Genomic DNA, 25,947 nt, shown 5'->3' with positions numbered 1-25,947 from the left:
CTAGAAACGGACAGTAGATGCAACTGAAACAAATTATTATAAAAAAATTCAAAACTTCTGGGACCTCCTAGAACACAAACAAGAAAAATGTGACATGGCTTTCCTAGTCTGGTTTCCACTGATCAGAATTTAGCACTGGAAAGACCAAACATTGTTGAAAAATCTGCAAATTTATAATTTCCATCTCAATGTAAAAAAGAATGTCACTCTTAAGGTTGAGATTTGCAATCTTGCTTTGAATCCCTGCATTTGCAGGAAAGTTTCAGTGGAGTGTCAATGCCTAATGATTAAAGATCAAGTCTAACGAACTACAGGAACGCTGAATCAAAGAGCACAGAAATAAGTGTCAACATGACCTCAAAACAAAATCAAATACTAGAGGGACACTAGCCAGACAATTAATTATGCATAAAAAGTTTGAATGATGACATTAAAAACTACCAAAGAAGAGAAACCTAGAATAACAACAATAGTTGTTAACTAACACTGTAGTGTGTATTCAAAGTCTAAGGAAGTGCAGAGTAAACATAAAATATGGAATGAAAACCACCAAAACATGGGTACATAGAAACATGGGAACTATAATATATAAATACATACAATGAAATAACACTCAAAAATTATAAACGAGAGTGTAAATTATGATCAAAAGGGTGTGCTCAAATGGCAAAGCCATAAGTTTTTCACAATGGAGATCCAGGTTCACATCCACAGAAGTGACATCTCAGTGCCGGAGCACATGATCCAGCAGTATCCCTGCAGTTAATAGGCCCATATTGAAAGTGTAAATCCCATGGTGGCATGTTGGTGATCATATGGGATGTGAGCCCCATTATTAAACCCTCACTGAATAATCAAACATAAAGTCTAACTTATGACATTGATCATAGACGTGTTAAAAAAATAATAATATTAATGCAATTTCAGATTTATCAATATTTTATATATCATCCTCACTAGTTGAAGCATGAAAAATAACAGTCCTCCCTGCAGATCAAATTCTAAATTTAAACAGACATTGAAGTATCATTTTATCCAGCCAATTCACACTTTTAGGTGCCAAGTGTGCCAGCATCTCTGTCCAGAGCCCCCAGGTACAGCAGAATGGTTTTGAAAACAATAGATAAGTACCTGTTGTCTCCAATGATATAAAACTCCTCATGCACAAGTTTTCATCCGTAATATTTTGGTTTGTTTATCTTTGCTTAGGACTTATTGTTAAGTGAGGTCACTTTTCTCAAATTTCTAAATTTCAGAAGCACCTTTAAACAAGACCAGATATAGGTTTGAGTTGGGAGATGCATAAATGATGCAGGGATGATAACATGCATTTGCCTAACAAAGTTAAGAGAATTACAGCATAGAACAGAATTCACAGAAATATATAACAAGCAAAGGATAGTAGTATTAAAGAAAACTATAGCTATATCCAAACAGATGACAGTTGTTGATTTCAATTGTTATGGTTATCACCTAAGTCACCAGGTTCGAATTCGAATTCGAAGTTCGACAGCTTTGAAATTCGAATGAAGTTCGATGCGGAAAAAATTCGAAATGTATAAAATTCGAATTAAATTCGCCATATGCAATTTTTTAAAACTTTTAATAAATATATGTAATATATCTATAATATAATAATAATATTAATATATTATTAAACCTAAAAAAAATTAAAAAAATATAAAAATATATAATATAAAATTAAAAACTATTAATATAAAATTATAAATTATATAATAATAATATTCAACAACATTATAAACATTATAAATAAATAATAAACCTAAAAAAATATTAAATAAACAACATTATTAAATAAATAATAATAAAATTTATAATAAACATTATTAAATTGTTTATAAAAATATTAAACCTAAAAAAAATTAAAAAATATAAAAATATATAATATAAAATTATAAACTATTAATATAAAATTATAAATTATATAATAATAACATTCAACAACATTATAAACATTATAAATAAATAAATAATAAACCTAAAAAATTTAATTATAATGTTGTTTAATTATTAAACCTAAAATTTAAAAAAAAAAAAAGAGATAAGTCGAAGCCTACCTGTGCAGGTCGAGACTCGGCAGAGGTTGTGCAGGTCAACCGTGGGCGACGTCGGGTCGGGGTAGCAATGGCTGTGGCCCATGGCCTGTGGCTGCAACTCCGTCCGTGGCAGGTAGCAGTGGCTGTGGCCCGTGGCTGCAACTCCGTCCGTGACTACAACTCCGTCCGTGGCAACAAAAACGCCCAAAAAAAACGCACAAAAAAAACGCTTTCCGCCAGCCCTAATTTTTTATTCGAATTTAATCGAATTTTTAGGGAATGTTTCAAGTTCGGCGAATTTCGAACTTCAAGGTTCAAATTCGGCCGAACTTGGTGACTTAGGTTATCACACAATTGTACAAAGAGTTATCAGAACACACTGTGCATTTAGGTGATACCCTTATCAAATAATCACATAATAACTAGCAACATAAATGTCCAGCAGCATAATTAGATTATGCAAAAAGCATACAAATACCCATTATGCTGCCTGTACTACCCCTCAAAAGAAATATCCAGTCTCCTGACTTGCTGGACTTGATCTTGCAGAAGAGTTGGAGGTGCCAGTTGCTCATGTCAGTAACCACTGTAGCTAGTTCTACAACAGACCTCATTTGAACTTCATAAATTTGGTCATGTGGGGGATCTGGGGTTGGCGGAAGAGCAATCTGAGGTGTCTCAGTTGCCTTCTCCAGTCTTCCTTCTGAGAGTTGTCTCCCTTATGCCATTCCCTTGACTCTATTGGAGTAATTTTTTCCAATGATGGCACCCCGGGGATGCATCCCTGAGGTTTCTGAGCCCCTCCCTGAAATAGGGAATTCCAGGGACATTCCTCTTTGCAGGGATGTCAAGGGACATCCAAACTTTTAAAAAAATAAAAATTAAAAAAGTTTGGTGCTCGCTAAGTGAAAAAAATTGAAAAAGGTCATCTGCCATGAAGGTCTGTGTGGCATTGGAGGCCTTAATTTGGGCTTGTGACAGGGGTTCTGCCCCTCAACCCTGTCCTGCATCACAGTAGGGAATGCATTAGATGTGCTCTCCCCCAACTCCACAAGGAGCACCAGCCCTCAATCCTAATAGGGTAAGCTGCCCCCTGATTCCACTTTAGTTTTCAAAGTAAAAATTAAAAGTTTCTCCAGGCTGTGCCAAACAGAAAAGCAGCATTGTTTTTCCTTTATTTGGATTGAAATAAAAAAAAAAGCAAACCCCAACTCTTGTTTCAAAAAGATAAAATTAAAAATTAAAAAATTGGGTTGTGCCAGATAGAAAAGTGGTGTTTATTCCCCTTTATTTGGGCTTGTGACAGGGGTTCTGCCCCTCAACCCTGTCCTGCATCACAGTAGGGAATGCATTAAATGTGCTCTCCCCCAACTCCACAAGGAGCACCAGCCCTCAATCCTAATAGGGTAAGCTGCCCCCTGATTCCACTTTAGTTTTCAAAGTAAAAATTAAAAGTTCCTCCAGGCTGTGCCAAACAGAAAAGCAGCATTGTTTTTCCTTTATTTGGATTGAAATAAAAAAAAAGCAAACCCCAAATCTTGTTTCAAAAAGATAAAATTAAAAATTAAAAAATTGGGTTGTGCCAGATAGAAAAGTGGTGTTTATTCCCCTTTATTTGGCTTGAACTAACAAAATCAATGTTTTATGAATATTTCAGTATTGTCGTGGGCGAAGAGGGTCCCCCTTTCATTATCTTATCATTACCAAAAGAGAAGTTATACATTTTCTTTGAAGCAACAAGCTTAACAGGCAGAGAGATAAAATGCCTAAAGCTAAGCACCTAATTGAACAAAGGATAGCCAACTTCATATAAAGCCAAATCAATACAGCAAAAAAATTCAAATAGAAAAAAAAAAACCCTTATCATCAAGCCAACACCTCTGTAAATGAAGGGAAAAAAACTAAGTTGCAGGGTTCGCCCCTGGGAAGCCCTGGTACGGGTCCGGGTTCGACCGGGTCCGTGGTACGGGTCCGGTTCGACCCGGGTTCGACCAGGGTTCGTAAAACCCAGGGTGGGTTCGACCCGGGTCGAACCCAGTCGAACCCGGGGTCGAACCCAGTCGAACCCGAGCGGACCCAGTCGAACCCGCGTGGCTGGGCGGCCCAATAAGTTAAAAAACAAACCAAATTTTTTTTTTTTTTCAATTCCGCCTTTAAAAAAGCGAAAATTATAACCTAAAAAACACTTCTAAAACATCTTATTGACACATTTCACCTCATTTGTGTTGCAAACAAATTTTTTATGAGAGCAGGTTGAAGAGAGGTTGAACAAAATTTGGCTTCCAAGATCAAAGAGGAGGAGTTGAAGACTGATTTTAGAAGCTTCAACAAGTGTTGCAGCATCATTTCCATACATTTTCAAGCTTCCATTGGCAGCAAGAGGTAGGTTTTTAAACATTTTTTTCCAACTATTTTTGTTTCACAAATTGTCAAACATGAAACTTGAATTTTTTTTCATTATTTAGTTTTTGTTTTTGAATATGTTTATTTTATTTCTTGCCATAGGAACTAGAATGGCATCTACATCTTCCTCCATTGGCAATGAACAAGTAATTGCAAAACAAAGAAATGATCCAAATTCTCCCTTATGGAAATATGTGGACATTATAAAACAACTTCCGGGAGGTGGGGGATTCCGTTGGAAATGCCATGGATGTGATATTGAACGTAATAGTTCATATTATCGAGTGGTAGGCCATTTGTGTGGAATAAAAGGAAGAGGCATCAAAAAATGCCCTGGCAAAAATGGTAAACCTATACCAGATGAGATAGTGATGAAATATATTAGGGAGCATGAGGCAGCAGAAGAGAGGGAAGCCCGTAGATTGAACCAAACCGCATCAAAGAAAACAAGGGGAATGCAAGGCCCTTCTAATCCCAGTATTGTAGTAGAAGACCACCCCTTCTTTGCCACAAATGAACCTCAAAGTGAACCACCCTTGACACGTAAAAGAACAAAAGGGCCTTTAGAAACCGCATTCCAAAATGAGAGTAGAGACAATGCTGATCAAGATATAGTAAGGTGCATTTATGCAAATGGTTTGTCATTCAATGTTGTTCGCTCCCCATATTAGAAGCAAATGATAAAAAGTGTTAATGAGGCACCAAGAGGGTATAAGGGCCCCGGTTATGAGAAGGTACATGGAACATTATTGGAGAAAGAGGTGAAGAGGGTTGAAGATGCATTGAAACCCATAAGGGATTCGTGGGTTGAGACAGGTGTAACAATTGTTTCAAATGGGTGGAAAGATGCTAAAAACCGTCCCTTGATCAATGTCATAGCGGTGTCCCCTAAAGGGGCAATGTTTTTGAGAGCTGTGGATTGTGAGGGCCAAATAAAAGATGGCGAATTTATTGCAGAAATTCTCATCTCTGCCATTGAGTCTGTGGGACCCCGCAATGTTGTCCAAGTCATAACGGACAATGCAAAAAATTGTAGAGCTGCTGGTTTGTTGGTTGAGCAACGCTATGATCACATCTTTTGGACACCTTGTGCGGTACATTCGCTCAATCTTATGCTACAAAGGATTGGGCAAAAAATAAAATGGATCAGAGATGTGTATGCAGAGGCTGAGGACATCCAGATGTTCATCACAAACCACCACATGTCTCAAGGGATTTTTAGAACCTATTCAAATTTGGAGCTATTGAAGGTAAGTGAAATAGTAATTTAATTTTACATTTTCTGATTTTTTTGAATTTTCAATGTTAATAATATCATTGTGTAAGCTATATTGTGTATTCTTCTTTAAAGTTTGGCTTTATTTTTTAATAATTTGGCATTAATTTGTGTTATAGGTTGCTGAGACCCGTTTTGTATCAAACACAATCGTCTTAAGACGACTTGTGAAAATTAGAGTGGCACTATGCAATATGGTGATCAGCACCAATTGGACTGTATGGAAGCAAAGTAGCACTGAGAGGGCAGGAAAAATTAGGGATAGAATATTGGATGAGAAATGGTGGGATCTTGTTACATATCTCCTAAGTATCACTGAGCCCATCATGAGCATGATTCGCTATACAGACATGGATAGGCCTTGCATAGGTGAGATTTATGATGGCATTGATTCAATGCTTGAAAAAATAAAGTTCACTATAAATGAAAAAGAGAATGATCCTCAGGAGAAATTCTTCAAAGAACTGGAATTAATTATTGTAGAGAGGTGGAATAAGATGACCACTCCTTTGCACCTTCTTGCCTATGCCTTGACACCTAAGTACTATAGCAATCAGTTTCTTGATAAACCAGGAAGGATTCCACCATGGAGAGATCTAGAAGTATCTGATGGGTATAAGGCAGCATTTCTTAGACTATATCCCGATGATGATTTGCGAGATGTTGTTACAAATGAGTTCATAGAATTCGCAAATGGGAATGGTCTAAGTGTTGATGCACTTCGTCATAGATCCAAGAAAGATGCTCATAGCTGGTGGTACTTCCATGGCACATGCTTCCAACACCTACAACCCCTCGCTATAAAAGTTTTATCACAAGTAAGTTTAATTAATTAAAATTTTTAATTTACAAGTTTTAGTTTATTTATAGTTTACTTTGTCTTCATAGGTTGCTAGTAATTTTATTTTTATTAATGTATAACTTTAATTGTTTACTTTGTCTTCATAGGTTGCTAGTTCATCTGCTTCAGAAAGAAATTGGAGCACATACTCTTTCATCCACTAAGTAAAGCGCAATAGGCTGCTATCAAAAAGAGCGGAGAATTTAGTATATGTGCATTCCAACCTACGTCTTCTTTCACACAAACAACATGACTACACACAAGGGGAAACAAAGATGTGGGATATAGAGCCAGAGCATACTGATTTGGATGCTCCTGGTTCTCAGCTTCTTGCATTGACACTTGATGACTCGGAAATTGAGCCAACTTATAGTGCAAGTGCAAGTGGCATTGGCTCATGTAATGTCAATGTCAATGAGGATGAGGAGGAGGAGGAGGAGGAGGATGAAGAATTAGATGATCCATTTGATGATTAAACTTTTAAGTTTATATTTTTGAAAGTTGAAACAATGATACTTGAATATTTTGTCATTTTGATATTAAACTTGATGTATATGATGCTATTATCAATTATGGTATGATCATGATGCTATGATTACAAGTTTATGTTTGTTTTGTTGTTCATATGATGCTATGTGACATGCATATTTTAATTCATGCTTATAGGCTTTGATATATATATATATATATAAATTTACATGTTTTTGTACTAACGAACCCAAACGAACCCAAACCCCTTTTCAAAATTTTGCCGTACCGGCGTACCGGGTTCTTCGAACCCGAACCGGAACCCGAACCCGAACCGGCAACTTAGGAAAAAAACAATCGCCACTTGCAACACCCACAGCTCCCCTGTCTAATCCTGCAGCCTGCAAATGATATGTGGGCAGCTTCTCCGTTTGATTAACCATGGCAATGAAATATTTCTCCATTTATTTGAAGGCATCTATGCCTACAATTCCCCAGAATTCTGCCCCAAAAACTGCAGAGCAACCATAGTACCCCAGACCCAGTTCTCAAAAATCTCATCTAATCCAAGTCCATAATTTGCTCTGACAAAACAAACAGCCACCCTCAACACCAATATCTTGTTATAAGTTAGAGTAAGCAGGTTTCACAAAAACATAGACACAACCTCTAAACTTACCCAATGGCATATGTCACAATCCAAATAATCCACCCCCGAAACCTCCTTAATCACCGTTCCCCATGCCATTGTGCAAGATGGAGATATAATCCATTCTAATATCACATATGCCCCTAAAAGCAATTTTTCTCTTCTAGATCAACACAGAAAGCATGGATCCTTGCTTGAAACAGCTGCCAAAAACTAGGAGCAAGATGAATTGCACTCAAGTGAGAATGGCAGCTAGTTTAAAAAACTCTACACACAATGCAAATTAAAGGTGGCCCACATTAGAGAGAACCTTCCCCGCTGTGTAATACCCCCTTTTTGCTACAGGTCGATTGTGCTTCCCATTAGCCTATTCCTAGGTTCCCGTAGGCTCTTCAAAGTTGGTTGTGGGATTAAGGTGTCTCAACCTTTGCAAATCTTGACATTGAATATTGCATTTATTTGTTATACTTATTTTTAATTTTTTTATTTCCTACAAATGTCTAGTCATCTCATGGGACCCACAGGCTGGGTGGCATCCTACTTGGTGATGACTGAAGGCACATATGTTGCACATGTGGGAGTAGGCATCTCACTTTAAGGATCTTGACAAGTGTCATGTAATGATAGCCCATGACAGATTCTACGACAAAATTGGACAAGTAGCATAATATACCTTTTGCATGGAGAAGGTAGGCACCCAAGTTGGGTTATGACAAGATGTAAGAGAATGTGCTACTTATGGTCAGTTATGACAGATTCTCTTACAGATGTAATTATTTTAAGTTATGACAATTCTTATGACAGATGTAAGATGTGTGAGAGCATATGTCATACCTAAAAATAGAAAATTTTGGGTGTCCAACTTGGGAGATTTCAATGGGGAGACATTTGGAAATGTACATTTGTCATTTGCATGCTTTTAGGTGACTGAAAAAATAGTGTACATCCTAAGTGGGAGAATTGTTGTGAGGATAAAGTAACTATTATTTAATTCATTAAATTTGATTGAAGTGTTAGGGTTTCAGCCCTAACTAGGGCAACTTGAGGAAAGGTTTATAAAGGTCATTGGAGACTCGTTTCTTATTCATATTTTTGGATATCATTTCTCTTTCATGTCTCCTTTGAGGAGCTTGGCAACCTTAGGGCTTTGAGAACTTTGGAGACGGAAACCTCCATTGTTTGCACATCTACAGCTGTGAGAGACCAGCCAAGGGTGTGAGGAGAAGCTTCATTTTTAGAGGTTTCCTTTGGGCCTCAAAAATGGATAAGTTGTAGCAAATCTGAAGCCACCTATTTGCTTGTGTGGCATTACCATTTCAGGGTAGAGGGAGCTCAAGAAATACAATTTTCAGCACCATAGTTGTTGTGTTTGTCACCAGCAACACTTTGTCTAAATGTTGAATACCATACAACAATCTTTAGTGGTATTTGGAACAGCAGTTTGAAGTTATTTGTGGATTGGCTGAATGAGGTGCTTGTGTGACTAGCCAACCCACTCTTCTCCTTGTGCAAGGTCAATACTAATACAAACTTCTTTCTCATCAGTTCCTTATTGTCACACAATCACCCCAATACAGCAGACAAGTTTTGGAAGGTTGCAGCAGTCTAAAGGTTATTTAAAGACATAAAAATCAGTCTATCAGCAAGCCGTCCCATCCAAGGATTTGGAGCTCACAACAAACCCCATCTCGAGGGGAAAGTACAGTTTATATATTCCATCATTATTGCTTTCAGCAGACCATCATATATTAGTGATTTGAAGAGGAAAGGATTATATTTCTGATCTCTGTGAGTCTTTTTCTAAGTAAGCACCTCATTTTCTGAGTATGCACCTTGGTTGTGTGCTACCTTTCAAGTTTACTTTATCTACATCAAGCTACCGATTATGTAATTAGTGTTTTCAAGACTTCATTGGCTTTCTAATAGCACTCATATCAAAGTGCTTAATGTACTCACCTTCAATAGAAATCTGATACAAAGACAAGCTTGAATATAATTTTCAATTTAGTTTTCAGTTTGCTTCATTGTTGTAAAAGAAAGTATTTATCACTCTCTTTCAAAAACTTCAAAACAAATCATAGAAAACACATCTTCTGCAACTTTTGTCTAGCTCTAAAAGACCACCAAATAACAGAACAACATAGTTTAATAAATTAAAACTCACAAGCAGGTCACTCAGTTTCAAATTTCAGTGTTCCACTAGGGGTGGGACATTACAGTGGTATCAGAGCGGTTTCTTGCCATCCTGTGTTAAGATATATTCCAGATTTGAGTTGGATTATTTGAAAGCTTGATTGAAGTATGGCACGAAGGATAGACAGTGGTTGATGAAAGTACTATATGAAACAGGAAGCAAGCTCAGTACACAACAACAACCAAGAGATGTTGTCCTCAACATCCTAAATGAATTAGAGGGATGTTTGTGCTTAGTGGAGCAATCACCTTTAAATTCATTGCAGTTGGCTCTTGTTCCAACAGTGACTTTTTTAGGTCAACGTAAGTGGTTAAAGCACTCAGATGATGATATAAGAGTAATAGTTACTTCTTGTTTGAGTGAGATCACAAGGATTTTGGCACCTCAAGTCCCTTATGACGACAATACAATGAAGGAGGTATTGCATTTAATGGTGGATAGCTTTCAGGATCTTGATAACATCAGATGTCCTTCTTTTGGTAAGAGGGCTAAGGTTTGAAAATTGATGGCAAGGTAAGATTATGCATTATCATGATTGATTATGATTGTGAGGATTTTATTCTTCAAATGTTTCATAATTTCCTCATTCCTATTAGTGAGGAACATGACAAATCTAATTATGATTACATGAGAATCATTATGGCTTCAATTATCAATGAAAGTGATGTTATTTTCCAGCCTATCATATCTTTGTTATTGGCTGTTCTGAAACGAAGACAGTTTACTTCTACAGCTGCTTATAACCTGGTATACAGTAATGTGAAGGGAAGCTGAAACCTTACTTGCTTGATGAAGAGCCAGAGGAAGAAAGGGGGTTCAAATCAGAAATAGTTGATGACGAGAATCCCTCCCATCATGAGTATGCATGCAAGGAGATTGACAAAACATCAGCCTTTAATACTCACTTAGAGCCATCCTATGAGGCTGATAACTCTAGTATAAATGATGAACATGTTGATAGCATTCATGATGACGCTTTCCAATCAGCTAAGGATGCTGATCTAACTTCTCAGGAATTATTGGAAGGGCAATTGAAGGTAAGTGAGTCATGGGACAGCCATGAAGAAGATCCTGCTACAAGTAAAGATTACTCAAGTTTTTATGTAGGAAATGTGGAGATCAACATTGATAAGTATGACAAAGAAATGGATTGCATTCATAATGCTATCTTACCTTACAAGGATTATAAGATGTCTTCTTGCAAGTCACTTAACATTGATAAAGATAATATTCCATCAAATAAACAAGGATCACAATTCTTCTTAAGTGACAACTCAAACCACTTGAATGAATATGGTCACGGATCTATGGCTTTGCAACGTATTGAAACTCAATGTGTAGTTACAAATGCCATAGTTATACAAGCACTTACAAGGATGGATAACACTCACAAAGCCATTGAAGACCTCATTGGTAAGATCCAAATGAATGAAAGACAAAAAGGCTTCCTAGGTAGGATCTCTCATGAACAATTGCAACCTCTCAAAGAGGCAATGGAAATCATAAAGGCTGATTATCTATGCCTACTCAAGGATAGGGATCAAGCTATCAAGTTGATTGAGGAAAAAGATAAAGAGATTGATGATCTTTGTTTACAAGTAAGTTTGGCATATGCTTCATCATCCAAGACAAACATCCAATCATCTACAATGGCCACTCCAATGGAAGAAGAAAATAATGCTAGATGGATAGAAATCACACACATAGTCCAAGGAATGGAAGAAGGCCATAGAAATGAAAACGGAAATGTCATTTGCAGGTATGAGGTGGAAGATATAACAGAAAACACTTCTAATGTGACAACATCTAATGATAAAGGTTTGAGACTTGAAAGAGAAGGCAATAAGGAAGATAGATTGGATGAGCATAGTATGGAAGAACCATTTGAAACTAATGAAGACTTCACTTACAACCAAGTGGAAAATGGTAAAACAGTTAGAAAAGAATCAGCAGAAACAATGAATTCAAATCAGCACATAGAGGCGACTATGAGGGATGAACTTCTCATGATGTTAGAGAATGAAGACCAATCAGATTTGCATAAACTGATTGGAGATAATAGATATGGGATCCAGGAAACGATTCAGAAAATGAATTGAATGATGATTCCCAGCATAAGGATAGGTCTGAATTTATCTATCGTAGGATGGAAGATGAAGAAAGGACCCAAAGTTTATGTAATGATTGGCTGGGAAAAACTAAAGAAACTAAGTTGTTAGCTAGCTATACAAGACAACAACTTCAAAAGATGGTTGAACCAGTCAATTACATACATCATGCAAGTCATCAAAAGGAAGGACAACATAGTTCCTTCATTCTTCAAGGGGTAGGTACTAAAGAAGAAGAACATTTGATGAGAAAGCTTTTTATGACAGCCAATTATATAGAGCAATCAGAAGTATACAGTCAAGAAACAAGGTATGAATCTGAAATTACATGTTGTGCTGATGAACTTGGACATGATGGTGCTAAGAAACATCATTTGGGAAAGTCTATTAAGCCCCAAGACATGAAGGGGCCAGACAAGATTGTGCCTACAAGTTATGGATCAGCCAGCGATAATTTGCCATCACCCATAGAAAAAGATAAGCACAAATCAGTTTTGATTGAGAATCCAAATATTTTTGAGATTTTCAATGAATCTACTTATATCTTGACACAACCATATCATAATGATTATTATTCAAAGGAACATGTAGCTGTCCTAATATTAGGACTAGAATCTAATGAATTGGAGGCATTTGGTAACAATTGGTATACATATGTGAGCACTGAACTTCAGTTGGAAAGTAGACCAAAGTATGAGGAGTGTTGGTTTTATATGCATCCATTACTTATGTGTGGCTGTCCTACATTGTTGGAAATAGAATCTTTAGGATTTACATGGAGAACATCAGCTGTTTGGGCAGTTTTGAAGGTTTGGAACCACTACTTCAGTGTTGGTGATTGGTATGAGATTAAGTGTCTATCATCATACACTCTTGGAGACACTGTTGGCATTCACATTGTTATGGTTTCCAGTAGGTTGGTAACAGATCTGATTTATACCAGCAGCATTGGATGGAGTGGTATATTTTTCATGATAAATACTTGTAATATCTTTATGATGGTGTACCAGTACAGGCAGGGAGTTAATGATGATCTTATGGTGAGATACATTTATCTCCTTGCTTTTGGCATGGGTGACAGGATGATTTGAGATACCGACATCATCACAATCAGTGCTCTACTTCTTTGGGATCGGGATGAGTTGTTCCACCATTCAAGGCATGACAATATTTATACCAGAGTGGCACAGCGACAGCATGGTGGATTCTTCTTGAGAATAATTTGGAACCCTGGGATCATTCATCTTTTCAGTTGGTTTCAGGCAGTTGATTCGAGGATTGCATTAGCATTGCTTGTGGACAAGCAATCTTGGGAAGGGCAAACTGTAATGTCTCCTTCTTAGCCAGAATCAACATATCAAGATCAGTCTATTAACGAAGTCCTCGTAGACCGATAAGGACGGGCAGAGGACACTGGACTAGTGATTTTCTCCCATTTCAGAGGGCATTTTAGAGTAAACATGGGTGGAATCAGTTGACAGTATTGTTATCTCCAAGTTGCCAGTCTAAAACTGCATTAAACCCTAGAATATCTCCTTCAAAGGCATACATGAGTCTAGAGAGAGAGTGAGGTGCTTCCTTGCCATATCCATGAGAGAGAGAAAAAAAAAAATTAAAAGAGATTAAAGTTGATGCATAGAATTTCATAATCTCTCCTTGGGTCACTTAAAACATATTTATAATATTACGTTTCACCTTTTGTATGTACCTATTCCTAGTGAGAGAGTGAATGGGGAAGAGAGATAAAAGGTTGTTATAAGTGGAGAAAACATATAACATAAAGTGTACGTCTTAAGTGGGAGAATTGTTATGAGGATAAAGTAACTATTATTTAATTCATTAAATTTGATTGAGGTGTTAGTGTTGATTTTAAGTGATCAGATTAGCAGTATAGAATAGAAAATCAAAATGCAAAGTAAATCATACACATAACACACATGTACCCTGGGAAAACCTCCCTCTTGGAGGAAAAACCCAGCAACCAAAGATCTCAGATCTGATTAGATTAGATATAGCAGCAGATTACAATTTAACCCTTCTAGGGTACGCAACAACTATAGCAAAACTTATTTGGATCTGGAAGACAGAGTGTATATGCGGGTCACTGTCAATCTGAGACAGAATTCGGCAGCCTTGACCTACTTCACAAGCCCTTGAACAAGTTCGACAGTCCAGGATGGTATTCACTCAACCTTGAGGATGATCGCCCAGCTTGAGAACTCCAATTCGTTGCCTTAGACAGATTTGCCAGTGCACATAAAATTCGCTTATATATGCAAGAGTTCGCTAACCTTGTTTGTACTTCGCTAATCACAGAAGTAGTTCGTTGATAGGATAGATTCGCTGAGTGAGATGATATGTTTGAACAATGAATGCTGACTTGTATATATAGGCGACTTAGCCTTTTGATTCTCCAAGTCGGCTAGCATAAGTAACAAATTTTATTACAAACAGAAGCATTAAGGTGGCGCCGAATTAGGTCCACACGTTACACAAGAACCAAACACGTTACAGCAAGATATTGATTATGGGAAATGACTAAGGCCACAGGCCCATTAGTCATCCAAACTTGCTAGGTCGGCCCTAGAATGGCTCCGACCTAGCTACATATATTAACAGTTAGGGTTTCACCCCTAATTAGGGCAACTTGAGGAAAGGTTTATAAAGGTCATTCGAGACTCATTTCTTATTCATGTTTTTGGATATCATTTCTCTTTCATGTCTCCTTTGAGGAGCTTGGCAACCTATTGACGTGTTTTTTGTACACAGCCAAACACAGAATAAAATACCTAAGTATCTTATCCTCTCTTGAACAAAGTTCCCGACTGCTGAAGATCTCGCGAAAAGGATCAGTCGGAGTAACTCCAAGGTTCTTGTATGTAGGATCTCTACGTGTGGATAAGCTCTCTGTGGTATGATGTGATTTGCTGGAATCACAAGGGGACTTACACTTGATGACTGAACTTCTGATTTGCTTTGAATATTGCTAGAACACAGGATTTTACTGCCTTAGATTTGAAAAAAAGGAAAGAAGATGAGGGTGAGGAAAGAATCTAATCCTAATACTAAGGAATGTAGGAGCAATGATTGAGCTTTGATGAAATTCTAACTAAGTCTTGTTTTGACATCCCAGGACCATCTCCACAAGGTTAGTGCGATCTTCGAAGGAAAGCTTTATGATGTTCAAATCATCACTACAGGCATAGACACCATCAGGCTGATGCATATCAATGAAGAAGCGACAATTGAAGTTAAGCTTAAGCTGAATGATTCCAGTTGACTACACAAGGCAAGTCTGCAATCAACAAACTGCTAGTAGTATGGATATGCGAATTTCACCATCAATCAAGCACATTTCTTCCACTCATCTAATAACATGAAATCAAGTATGAGAAGTATAGAGACCATGCAAATTGTCGAATCGACCCATAAATTTCACCATTTCTTCAATGAAGTTTTACAAGTCTCTTACAACAACATCTTGGCAACAATCTTTGCCTTCTCTCTCTACTCTACTCTAATTGCTATTCTATCAACTGCTAATCACCTTCTAACTACTCTCTATTTACTAACTCCTTTCTATATGCCTTTACAAATGAAATGCCAGGGCTTATATAGTGCCCTCAATACAATTCGATGGCTTAGATCAATTCGAGATCAATGGCCAAGATTTTACAAGGAAAACCCTAATTAGGGTTTGTTACAACCATTACATAACATTTAATGCTTGACCAATGATAAAATTATATCTTTAGGGCACATGTCTTCTCTGGAAAATTTGACCAATAGATAGCTGGGGTAGGTACATCGAAGTTTGTGCCACCTCCCATGAGTTAGGTACATTGAATCTGGACATGCTGAGGTGGACCAATCTAATTGGAGAAGTGATGACTAGGACGCCACCTCGTCTGACACTTGGTTGATGCCAATTTGATGTTGCTGAGAAGCTAGCTTTAATTAACTCTTCTGGAACTATCTGCTCCTTCAACGAACCCTTGCTCTAACTTCTCTTGTCTTTGATTTGCAGGATGAGGATGTACCTCGCCTTGGAATGCTGGATTGGAAGAAGTTATTCCTGATGATGCTTGACCGAAGAAGGTCGTCCTTGCCGATGCTAGACTGGAGGAGGTCGCCCTTATCCTTGTTTGATCTTCTTTGATGAGACCGTCCTTGATCTGGCTTGATTTTCCAACTTCCGGGATCTCCATTTGATACCTACACAAAATATTAAAGTCAGTCTTTTGAGCATCAAACCTCAAAGCATGAAATTTAAGACCTTTCAAAGGTAAAACTTAAGATATTAATTTGAAAAAAGCCATGATAAATCAAGAATTATACATTTTCAAATTAATTATGAATGGAATTTGGATCTTCAAGACTTAGATTTTACAAAATTGCAATGGGATCACAATAAGTCTTGAATAAGAACTTCAAAAATGATTCTTCATACCTCCTCTTTGATTGCTTAACTACAAAACCTTGGCAAAAGATGAAAGAAAACCGGATTTTGATGGACAAGCTTAGATTATAGTCCTCCCTTGGATGAATTACGCCTCCTTTAGTCTTCAAAATGAATTTCGCCCTCCTTAGTCTCCACACCTAGTAGAAATTCGCTCCACTCCAGCTAGATTTCGCACCTTCAATTAGCTCTCCAAATTCGCACTTGAAAGGATGATTGAATGATTTGAATTGTGAAAAAACACCTCCAATATATAGAGCGCTCACCCCTTTGCTCCCTCTAGGCCGACTTGGCAAAAAGAGGTTAAAAATAAATAAATTTCCAAAAAAAAAGGGGGGCCGACTTGGCAAAATAAGTGAAAATAAGGCCTTGTGCTCTCCACATTTAATTTTAATTTAATAAAAATTAATTTTAAATGCCTCCAAAGGAATTTTTATTAAGTTCAAGGCTTAAAAATTAATTTATTAAATTCAAAATGCCTTAATTTAATGTGAATTTGATTCAAAATCTCCAAAGGGCTCAAAATTAGCAAATTTGGTGAATTCGTTAAGAATTTCAACGCTCAAGCAATGTAGAAAATGAAGGATATCACAAATTTCGCCCTGGGCCCTTGGTGAAGGCCAAAAGCGATTTTTTTATTTTGTGACTAAAATCCTCAATTTTCAAAGGCAATATAATATTCATCAAGTTTCTTGGGGTCCTTTTGCCTTATCTCATCCTTGCCTTAGCACAATTTTGAAGAAAAGTTGTAGTTTTTTGCAAAAATCGCTCTGGGCCTTCAGTGAGGGTCAGGAGCGCTTTTGCAAATTTAAGCTCGTCCATGCCTTGTTGTTTCCCCAAATTATCTTCAACGGATAGAACACACCCTCTTCCATTTATTTTAATCACAAAATTTGTTTTGTCCTTGCAAGAAAATTGCACTTTTAGAATCTAGCTCCGGACCTTCAGTGAGGGTCAGGAGCGCTTTTGCAAATTTAAGCTATTTTCTCTCACCTTTCCCTTTGAAATCACCTTGATAAGGAAGAACTTTCCTTTTTCATGCTATGAATAAATCTTTAAGCCCAACAAGTGATAAAATAATGTGTCTTTCAAGAAAATCGCTCTGGACCTTCAGTGAGGGTCAGGAGCGCTTTTTTTGCTTCTTGGTATATTTCCTTATTCTTTAGACTCCCAATCACTTCTAAGGTATAAAACATCATCTCTTCCTCCTATCCAAGTCAGGTTTTGCCTCAAAATTTCAAACAAAGAGGAGAATCTTGGAAAATCGCCATGGGCCTTCAGTAAGGGTCAGGAGCGCCTTTTGTTTTTTGGGTTGATTTCCTCCTTTGTTGACCACTCAAATTATATTCAACGAATAGAACATGCTTTCCTTGATCTCTTCCAATCATAAAATCACTTTGATCTTGCAAGAACAGTGCAAATTTGAAAATCAAGCTCCGGACCTTCAGTGAGGATCAGGAGCGCTTTTGCCATCATGATCAAATTGTTTCACTTTTCATCTCGAAATTCCTTGGCTAAGGAAGATGTTATCTTGTTTTGTGTTATGAATAGGTTTTCATGTCCAACAAAGGATAAAATAGTGTGTCCACAAGAAATTCGCCCTGGGCCCTCAGAGAGGGTCAGGAGCGATTTTGATTTGTTGCCCAAAATTCATCATCTTTAATGCTTTCCAACCTTCAATTTGCATCAAGTGATGTCTAATCTTCTCTCTGGGAGACCCTGCACAAAACAAGTTAGCCAAAATTAGTGCTAAAATAAACTTAAATAAGATTTTCGCCCTGGACCCTCAGCAAGGGTCAGGAGCGAAATTTACAATCTAGGCTAAATTGTTCAATCCTTTAGTTTCAAACCACTTCACAGGGCGAGGTAAGATCATTTTCAAAGCCAGGAACAAGATTTCAAATTCAAGCGAGTTGGCATATGATGTCTACAATGAATTTCGCTCTAGACCCTTGGAGAGGGTCAGGAGCGAAATTCCTAATCTTGGCCAAAATTCATCATTTTCTTCAAGGTTTTCAATCAATCCCAAAGTCCAAACAAAATGCTTTGCAAATCAAAATTTGGTCAAATAAGGCCAGGAATGAGTCCTAGGTTGATTTTCGCCCTGGATCCTCAGGGAGGGTCAGGAGCGAAATTCGCTTTGGACCTCCTGAGAGGGTCAGGAGCGAAATTTGACTTTTTTGAACTCTCCGACAGGATAATTTTATGGAATATAACATATAAGTGACATTTCCCTCTATCTTTCTTCTTTCTTATACTTTAAGTTATATTCCATATATACTTTCAGGATGTTTGAGAGTGGTTTCAGACCTCCAGGAGTTATATTGCAAAATCTAGTTTTTGGAGGTTTTTCAGTTTCCAGACTTAGTCAAATTTCAGGATCAGGACTTTCAGACTTAGCCAAATTTCAGGATCAGGACTTTCAGATTTAGCCAAATTTCAGGATCAGGACTTTCAGACTTAGCCAAATTTCAGGATCACGACTTTCAGATTTAGCCAAATTTCAGGATCAGGACATTCAGACTTCATCACTTATCAACTTGACCTAACTCAAGCAGAACCTGCTATCCAGGTGATCCCCTTGGCGACACTCAAAATGCAAAGGCTAACAGACAAAACCCTAAAAGACCTAGAAAACAAACCCTAAAAAGCAAAAAGCAGGGGTCCCCATTTGCAATGGGGCGATGTGTGAAATGGTCACAACACAACCTTAGGGCTTTGAGAACTTTGGAGACGGAAACCTCAATTGTTTGCACATCTACAGCTGTGAGAGACCAGCCAAGGGTGTGAGGAGAAGCTTCATTTTTACAAGTTTTCTTTGGGCATCAAAGTTGGATAAGTTGTAGCAAATCTGAAGCCACCTATTTGCTTGTGTGGCATTACCATTTCAGGGTAGAGGGAGCTCAAGAGATACAATTTTTTTGTCACCAACAACACTTTGTCTAAATGTTGAATAACATACAACAATCTTTAGTGGTATTTGGAACAGCAGTTTGAAGTTATCTGTGGATTGGCTGAGTGAGGTGCTTGTGTGCCTAGCCAACCCACTCTTCTCCTTATGCAAGGTCAATACTAATACAAACTTCTTTCTCATCTCATCAGTTCCTTATTGTCACACAATCACCCCAACATAGCAGACAAGTTTTGGAAGGTTGCAGCAATCTAAAGGTTATTCAAGGACATAAAAATCAGTCTATCAGCAAGCCGTCCAATCCAAGGATTTGGAGCTCACAACAAACCCCATCTCAAGGGGAAAGTACAGTTTATATATTCCATCATTATTGCCTTCAGCAGACCATCATATGTTAGCGATTTGAAGAGGAAAGGATTATATTTCTGATCTTTGTGAGTCTTTTTCTGAGTAAGCACCTCATTTTCTGAGTATGCACCTTGGTTGTGTGCTACCTTTCAAGTTAGCTACATCAAGCTGCCGGGTATGTAGTTAGTGTTTTCAAGACTCCATTGGCTTTGTAATAGCACTCATATCAAAGTGCTTAATGTACTCACCTTCAATAGAAATCTGATACAAAGACAAGCTTGAATGTAATTTTCAATTTAGTTTTCAATTTGCTTCATTGTTGTAAAAGAAAGTATTTATCACTCTCTTTCAAAAACTTCAAAACAAATCATAGAAAACACATCTTCTACAACTTTTGTCTAGCTCTAAAAGACCACCAAATAACAGGAGAACATAGTTTAATAAATTAAAACTCACAAGCAGGCCACTCAGTTTCAGATTTCAGTGTTCCACTAGAGGTGGGACATTACAGTTCTAGAGTGTAAAACTGGGTTTTTAGATATGCTAATAGCACTCATGTTATTACATAAAATGGGAATTGGCTGATTAAAATCTACCTTGAAGTAATGTAATGTTTGCTTCATCCAAAGAACTTGTGTACAGCAAGACACTGCTGCAATATATTTCGCTACAGCGGTTGAGAGAGAAACCGAAGCTTGTTTTTTACTGTGCCAGGAAACCAAACACTTACCAAGGAAGAAGGCACCTCAGCTTGTGCTCTTCCGGTCATCAACTAAGCCACCCCAGTCTGCATTTGTATAAGCTGTAAGCAAGAAGTTATTTCCACTTGGATACCAAAGGCCATACTCCATAGTACCTATAAGGTACTTGAATATTCTTTTAACTACATGAACATGTGTCTCCTTAGGGGCTACCTGAAACATTGCAACATAACCTACGGCCTGCATTATGTCATGTCTAGTTGCTATAACATATAACAAGCTACCTATCATGGACCTATAGAGAGTTTGATTAGCATCTGGTGATTCATCATCCCTACTGAGTTTACAACCAGACACCATAGGAGTACTAACAGGAGTACAATCTTCCATTTTGAATCTCTTCAACATCTCTCTAATGTATTTAGTCTAAGAGATAAATATAACTTCCTTAGATTGATGAATTTGCAGCCCAAGGAAAAATGACAACTCTCTTAACATTGATATCTTAAACTCCTCCTCATGTTATTGGCAAATACTTCACACATCTGCACACAATCACTTCCAAAGATCAAATCATCAACATAAATAACTACAATCAGCATGTTTTTACCGTCCTCTTTGGTGTATAAGTTGTTGTCCACAACACCTCTTCTGAACCCTTGCTGAAGCAAATAGCTATTCAATCTGTCATACCAAGCACGAGGTGCTTGTTTGAGGCCATAAAGTGCCTTTTTCAACTTGCACACATAATCTTGACGCTCTGAAATAAAACCATCAGGCTGTTCTACATATACCTCTTTGTTCAAATCACCATTCAAAAAGGCAGATTTAACATCCATTTGAAAAACTTTAAAACCTTTCAAAGAGGCAAAAGCTAAAAGCATTCTAATAGCCTCTAATCTAGCAACTGGTGCAAAGGTTTCATCGAAATCTATACCTTCAACATGAGCATATCCCTTACACACTAACCTTGCCTTATTCCTTACCACTTGGCCATCCTCATTTAATTTGTTTCTGAAAACCCACTTCATACCAATCACAATTTTGTCTTTAGGCCTTGGGACAAGTTTCCAAGTTTCACTCTTATTGATTTGGTCTATCTCTTCTTTCATAGCTGAAACCCATGATTTATCTTCAGCTGCCTCCTCAAAAGTCTTGGGTTCAATCATGGACAGCAAAGAGATATCATCATCCTTATAGTAGTTTACTTTTCTTCTTGATGCTCTAGGTCTGTCCTCTTGCATAATCTGATTTATAGGATGATTTTTCTCAACAAATCTTGATGTAGACTTGAGAGAAGTTCTGATAGTAGTAGTATCTCTGTCATATGAAGTTGTAGGATCAGCTAATGCATCTGTTGTACTTGACTGATTTTTTGTCATTCCACCCTCAAAATGTAAATCAGCGCCTTCATTTTGATTGTTTTTAGGTGTATTTCCAACAAGGTTGCTTGCTGTCCCACCTTGTGGATTGGTAAGAATTTGCTGGCCAACATTCAACTTCAACACCCTGCAAGCTATTATCACAACTTTGCAATCTTTTAGTAGAATCAAGTTCAACAATCTCATGAATTTTCACATTTGTAGTTTCAACTATCTTATGCAATCTTTTATTGAAACATTTATAGGCCTTACTTTTTTAAAAGTATCCTAGGAATATACCCTCATTTGCTCTAAGATCAAATTTGCCTAAATTGTCTTCATCTCTCCTAATGTAACATGGTCTGCCAAAAATTTTAAAATACTTAACAGTTGCTGCCCTACCATTCCATAATTCATAGGGTGACTTATTATGCTTTGCTCTTACAAAACTCCTATTCTAAATATAGACAACTGTGTGAACAGCTTCTTTCCAAAAACAATCACTTACCTTAGACTCATTCATCATGCTTCTAGCCATTTCTTGGACTGATATGTTCTTTCTATCAACCACCTGTTGACATGTCTAAAGTCGTGTCGCTACAACTCTCCATCAGCCAACACAGAATAGAATTTACTAGCTGAGTATCCTATCCTCTCTTGAAATAAGGAGATCCCTAATGCTGTTTGGATTGATCATTTGGGCGTGACCTCAATGTTTTGGTTGTCAGATCTTGACTGCAAGATAACTCAACGGTATGATGTGCTTTGCTGGATACACAAAGGGGACTTACGGTTAGGTAGAGTCGGTTCTGTTCGTACAGGTTCCCTAGGATTCTACGGTTTTGATTTCATCAGATTTTACTTTAACACGATGTTGTTTCAACTTCAACTTGATAAAAAAAAAGAAAAAGGGAAAGGGAACGAGAGAGAAAATCTAATTAATCTACCTGAGACAGCATGTTCAGAAAAATAGACAGAAACCTTAACAAAACCAGATTAAATATTATCAGCTAATGAAGCACAATCCTGTAAAATCTAGTGCAATCTTCAATGGGAGTTGGATTTTCATGCTATTAAACATAAACACAGAATCAAATATTCATTCATTTAATGTTTAATAACCAAACAAGAGCATAAAACTGGTTCAGATTAACCATGCAAGAGGAAATGACAATCAATCAACCCTTAATGGGGTGAACACTAAGGTTTCTAATCCTAAAAATACCATCTGAAATTAAACTGCATGACAGGAAAAATAAAAGATGAAGAAGGAGACCATGCACTCACAAGGAAACCAGACAGCTTTAATATCCATTAATTCTGCATAAATTTCGCTAGAGTTTCAACAACAATCTTAAACTTCTTACAAAATAAGGGAGAAACCATCCCTTATATGGATTTTCAAAAATGGATGAATGGCCAAGATCTAATCTTACAAGTGGCCCAGATTCATCCTACAAAATAAGGCTGCCCATACCTATTAATGGAGAACAAAATATCAACAACTACTATCAACTAACTAAAAACCACCAACTACCAAACATAAAGCTGCTCCTCAAAAAGTGCACCCGCACGGAGCTCAAAATCTGTAATAACTTTGGGTAGTTGGAAAGAAACTTTATCCTGAAAAAGTGCATTTAGAGTTTAAAAGAAACAAATATTTCAAGAAAGCACTTTTTCTTTCCCCGAGGCTGACTCTAAAAATTCGACTTCCTCCTACAAGTATTCCTTCCAAATATCCCGATCTGTTCACTTTCTACCCGAACATAGTTCTGGAATCTTAAGCACAACTCAAATAGTTTCGTTCCTGGAGGCATAGGAGGATTAAGCATTTTGTACTGAATACCCTCTTGGTGGTTATCTACATTCTTCAACTCTTCTCTCCAATATGATTGACGAGCTTCAAAACGCAATATGTCTGCTTGTAGCCTACTAGCAAATTCCAGGTCCTCCGTGGAGTAGGTGATTTTATCGGTTTTCAGCCTATCCTCCCACCGAGGTCATACCTCATTATATTTCATGCTACTCTTCCAGCCAGGGACCATCAATCTGAGGATCTTTTCACCAACATCCTCCATGCTTGACAAAGCTTCCTCGCACTCATCTTGCACTTTGTTGATACTGCCCATCATGCCATTCTTCATGTTGAGAATCCAATACCACTCCTTGAAAGTACTGACGTCATAGGGATCTAAGATAGTATGCAGTGTGGGGATCTAAGTGTGGGTCCAAAATAGAGCCCTTATGAGTGGCAATGCCTTGGCAATCGCCTCCTAGGCATTGAAACACTCTTTCTTCAGTTCAAATACTTTTGCACGAGTGGATTCCCTGTGGAAAGCCATTTCTCGCACATCGTTGATGATCTGCTCTCCCTTTTTCTTAATGCCCCAAATCCATTTCCTGACTACCTTGGCATTGTCATGCACTCCTTCAAATTCAGCTGTAGTTTTTTGTGCTAACGCCAATGGGGGAATATGGGACTCAGCGGCATGTTGCAGCGGTCTTAACAAGTGATCTATGTACCCCTCGGCTTGCTCGGTACATATCCCTTTCAGCAGTTATTTCATCTAGCTGTCTGAGCATATTCTATACGGAATCTCTGAATTCTTCCCTCTCATGGTCTTTGGTTGCATGCCCTATTGGGATGGACGTGACGCTATAATCAGCCAATGCGACCTGATCTGTTGGTTTGTCTGCAGGCGGGGCAGCAATATGAATCATACAATTTCTTTGCTCATCCTTAGTTATCCTGGAGTAAGTCTTTGGTTTTTTCTTTCCTTTAGCTTTTATTTCTCTTATCTGAGAGAAGATATCCTCCAGGTTAATTGGTGACTTGACAGTCGCCTTCCGCTGTGCCCGAGCTATTAACCAGTCCTGAGGGATGGCTTGTCTAGATGTGACTACTAAATCCCCACTCTGCTCTTTGGATGCCCCAGCCAATTCACTGCCTATCTGTAACTGATCGGACACAGAAGGAGGAATAGGTGCACTATCCAATCCTTTACTCACGGTTGAGTTTTATGCCACCTCACTGAGCAACTGTTGGGTATCCTCTAATAGTGGCTGCTCTCCAGTCTTGTTGGATTATTGGGTTCTATCTTCTTCCCTTTCTCCCTCAACCGTGGTGTCATCCTTGTTGCCGCCTTCCTCCTGCTGCAACTCATGTTTGCTCCCCTTTGTGGGCTCTTGTTTGCCAGCTCCTTGATCTGGTGCAATCTCCCCTTTCTCGACCTGATTTTCAAATCCATCCAAACCAATGATCCTTGCCTCCATTTCTTGTTGACTTTGTATTTGCGGATCATTTGCTTCTGATGCAATAGGATCATCTTATGAAGGTGGAGTTGGTAGGTGATCAAGTTCAACTACATCATCCTCTAAACTGGGGTCTTTGGATGAGGAAGTAACCTCTAGTCTCCTGACCGGCATCTTTTCTCTTCTTGTCATTTTTGATGCCCGAGTCCCCCTATTGGCTCTTGCATTCTTTCTCTTTTTTTCAGGTTTCTCAACCTCCTCTTTTGATGCGCTTGATGTCCCTTCGTCTTCCGAAGATTGGGAATCGAGACTACCCATCATATTATATGTAAATTGGGTTCCCTCATGGGTTAGCCTCTCTATCTGTTGGGATAGTGTTGGTGTCTGTTTTATCATCTACCAAACATTAGGATAGGATACCCAAAGGTATTCTATCCTCTCCTGAAAAATCACTACTGATTCCAAGGTCTATATGTGCGAACAAGCAACTTTAGTGGAATAGCTTCTTGGGTAGTGTATGCTGAAATTTTCAAGGGGAACTTACGTTTGACAAGTATTTTTGAACTGCTGGACTTAGATGGATTTAGCAATTTAGGCTCTTCTTTTTTGGGGGGGATTTTCTGGGATTTAGACTTTCAAAAGAAAGGGAAAAAGAGATAGGGTTTAGGAAGGCTAATCTAATCCTACGAATTCTGGAGATGATATCAACTGGGTGCTCTCGAGAAACCAAACCTTGCTTCGCCACACTAGGGACAACTACACAAGGCCGGTGCAATCTTCAATGGGTTGTGCTTATGATCGAGATGTTGGGATGCACAAGGGATGGGCTCAGACTAACTTTGCACAATAGAATGGAAATCATCCATTTACCAAAAGTATGAGCGGAAATACACCATCAATTGACACTTATCAAATCCTT

The 25,947-nt window shown here is 37.9% G+C and overlaps 2 protein-coding genes across 4 annotated transcripts in view; one reads left to right on the top strand and one right to left on the bottom strand.

Annotated features, from left to right (window-relative positions):
• LOC131045291 (uncharacterized) overlaps positions 1–25,947 on the bottom strand; it is a 203,998-nt gene that overhangs the window by 137,211 nt on the left and 40,840 nt on the right. Inside the window, exon 2 of one of the 3 annotated variants that reach the window (XM_057978864.1) lies at positions 16,037–16,211. The exons of the other annotated variants lie outside the window; for them this stretch is intronic. Within the exon in view, the coding sequence (XP_057834847.1) occupies positions 16,037–16,204 (168 nt within the window). The 5' untranslated portion in view covers positions 16,205–16,211. The remainder of the gene's footprint in view (positions 1–16,036; positions 16,212–25,947) is intronic. 3 annotated transcript variants of the gene reach the window in all.
• Positions 5,849–7,155, top strand: LOC131874647 (uncharacterized). Its single transcript, XM_059218416.1, has 2 exons — positions 5,849–6,554; positions 6,685–7,155. The coding sequence occupies exons 1-2, from the start codon at positions 5,931–5,933 to the stop codon at positions 6,739–6,741; spliced, it is 681 nt and encodes a 226-aa protein (XP_059074399.1). The 5' UTR covers positions 5,849–5,930; the 3' UTR covers positions 6,742–7,155.

This window comes from Cryptomeria japonica, chromosome 3 (assembly GCF_030272615.1).
Source record: "Cryptomeria japonica chromosome 3, Sugi_1.0, whole genome shotgun sequence".
Lineage (NCBI taxonomy): Eukaryota > Viridiplantae > Streptophyta > Pinopsida > Cupressales > Cupressaceae > Cryptomeria > Cryptomeria japonica.
Note: the sequence above shows the minus strand (reverse complement) of the source record. Positions and strands in the feature narration are given on the sequence as shown.

Coding starts and splice junctions, on each gene's coding strand:
- LOC131874647 (XM_059218416.1), top strand. CDS start 5,931: ATGGTGATCAGCACCAATTGGACTGTATGGAAGCAAAGTAGCACTGAG. Junction 6,555..6,684: donor CTATAAAAGTTTTATCACAA/GTAAGTTTAATT, acceptor TTGTCTTCATAG/GTTGCTAGTTCATCTGCTTC.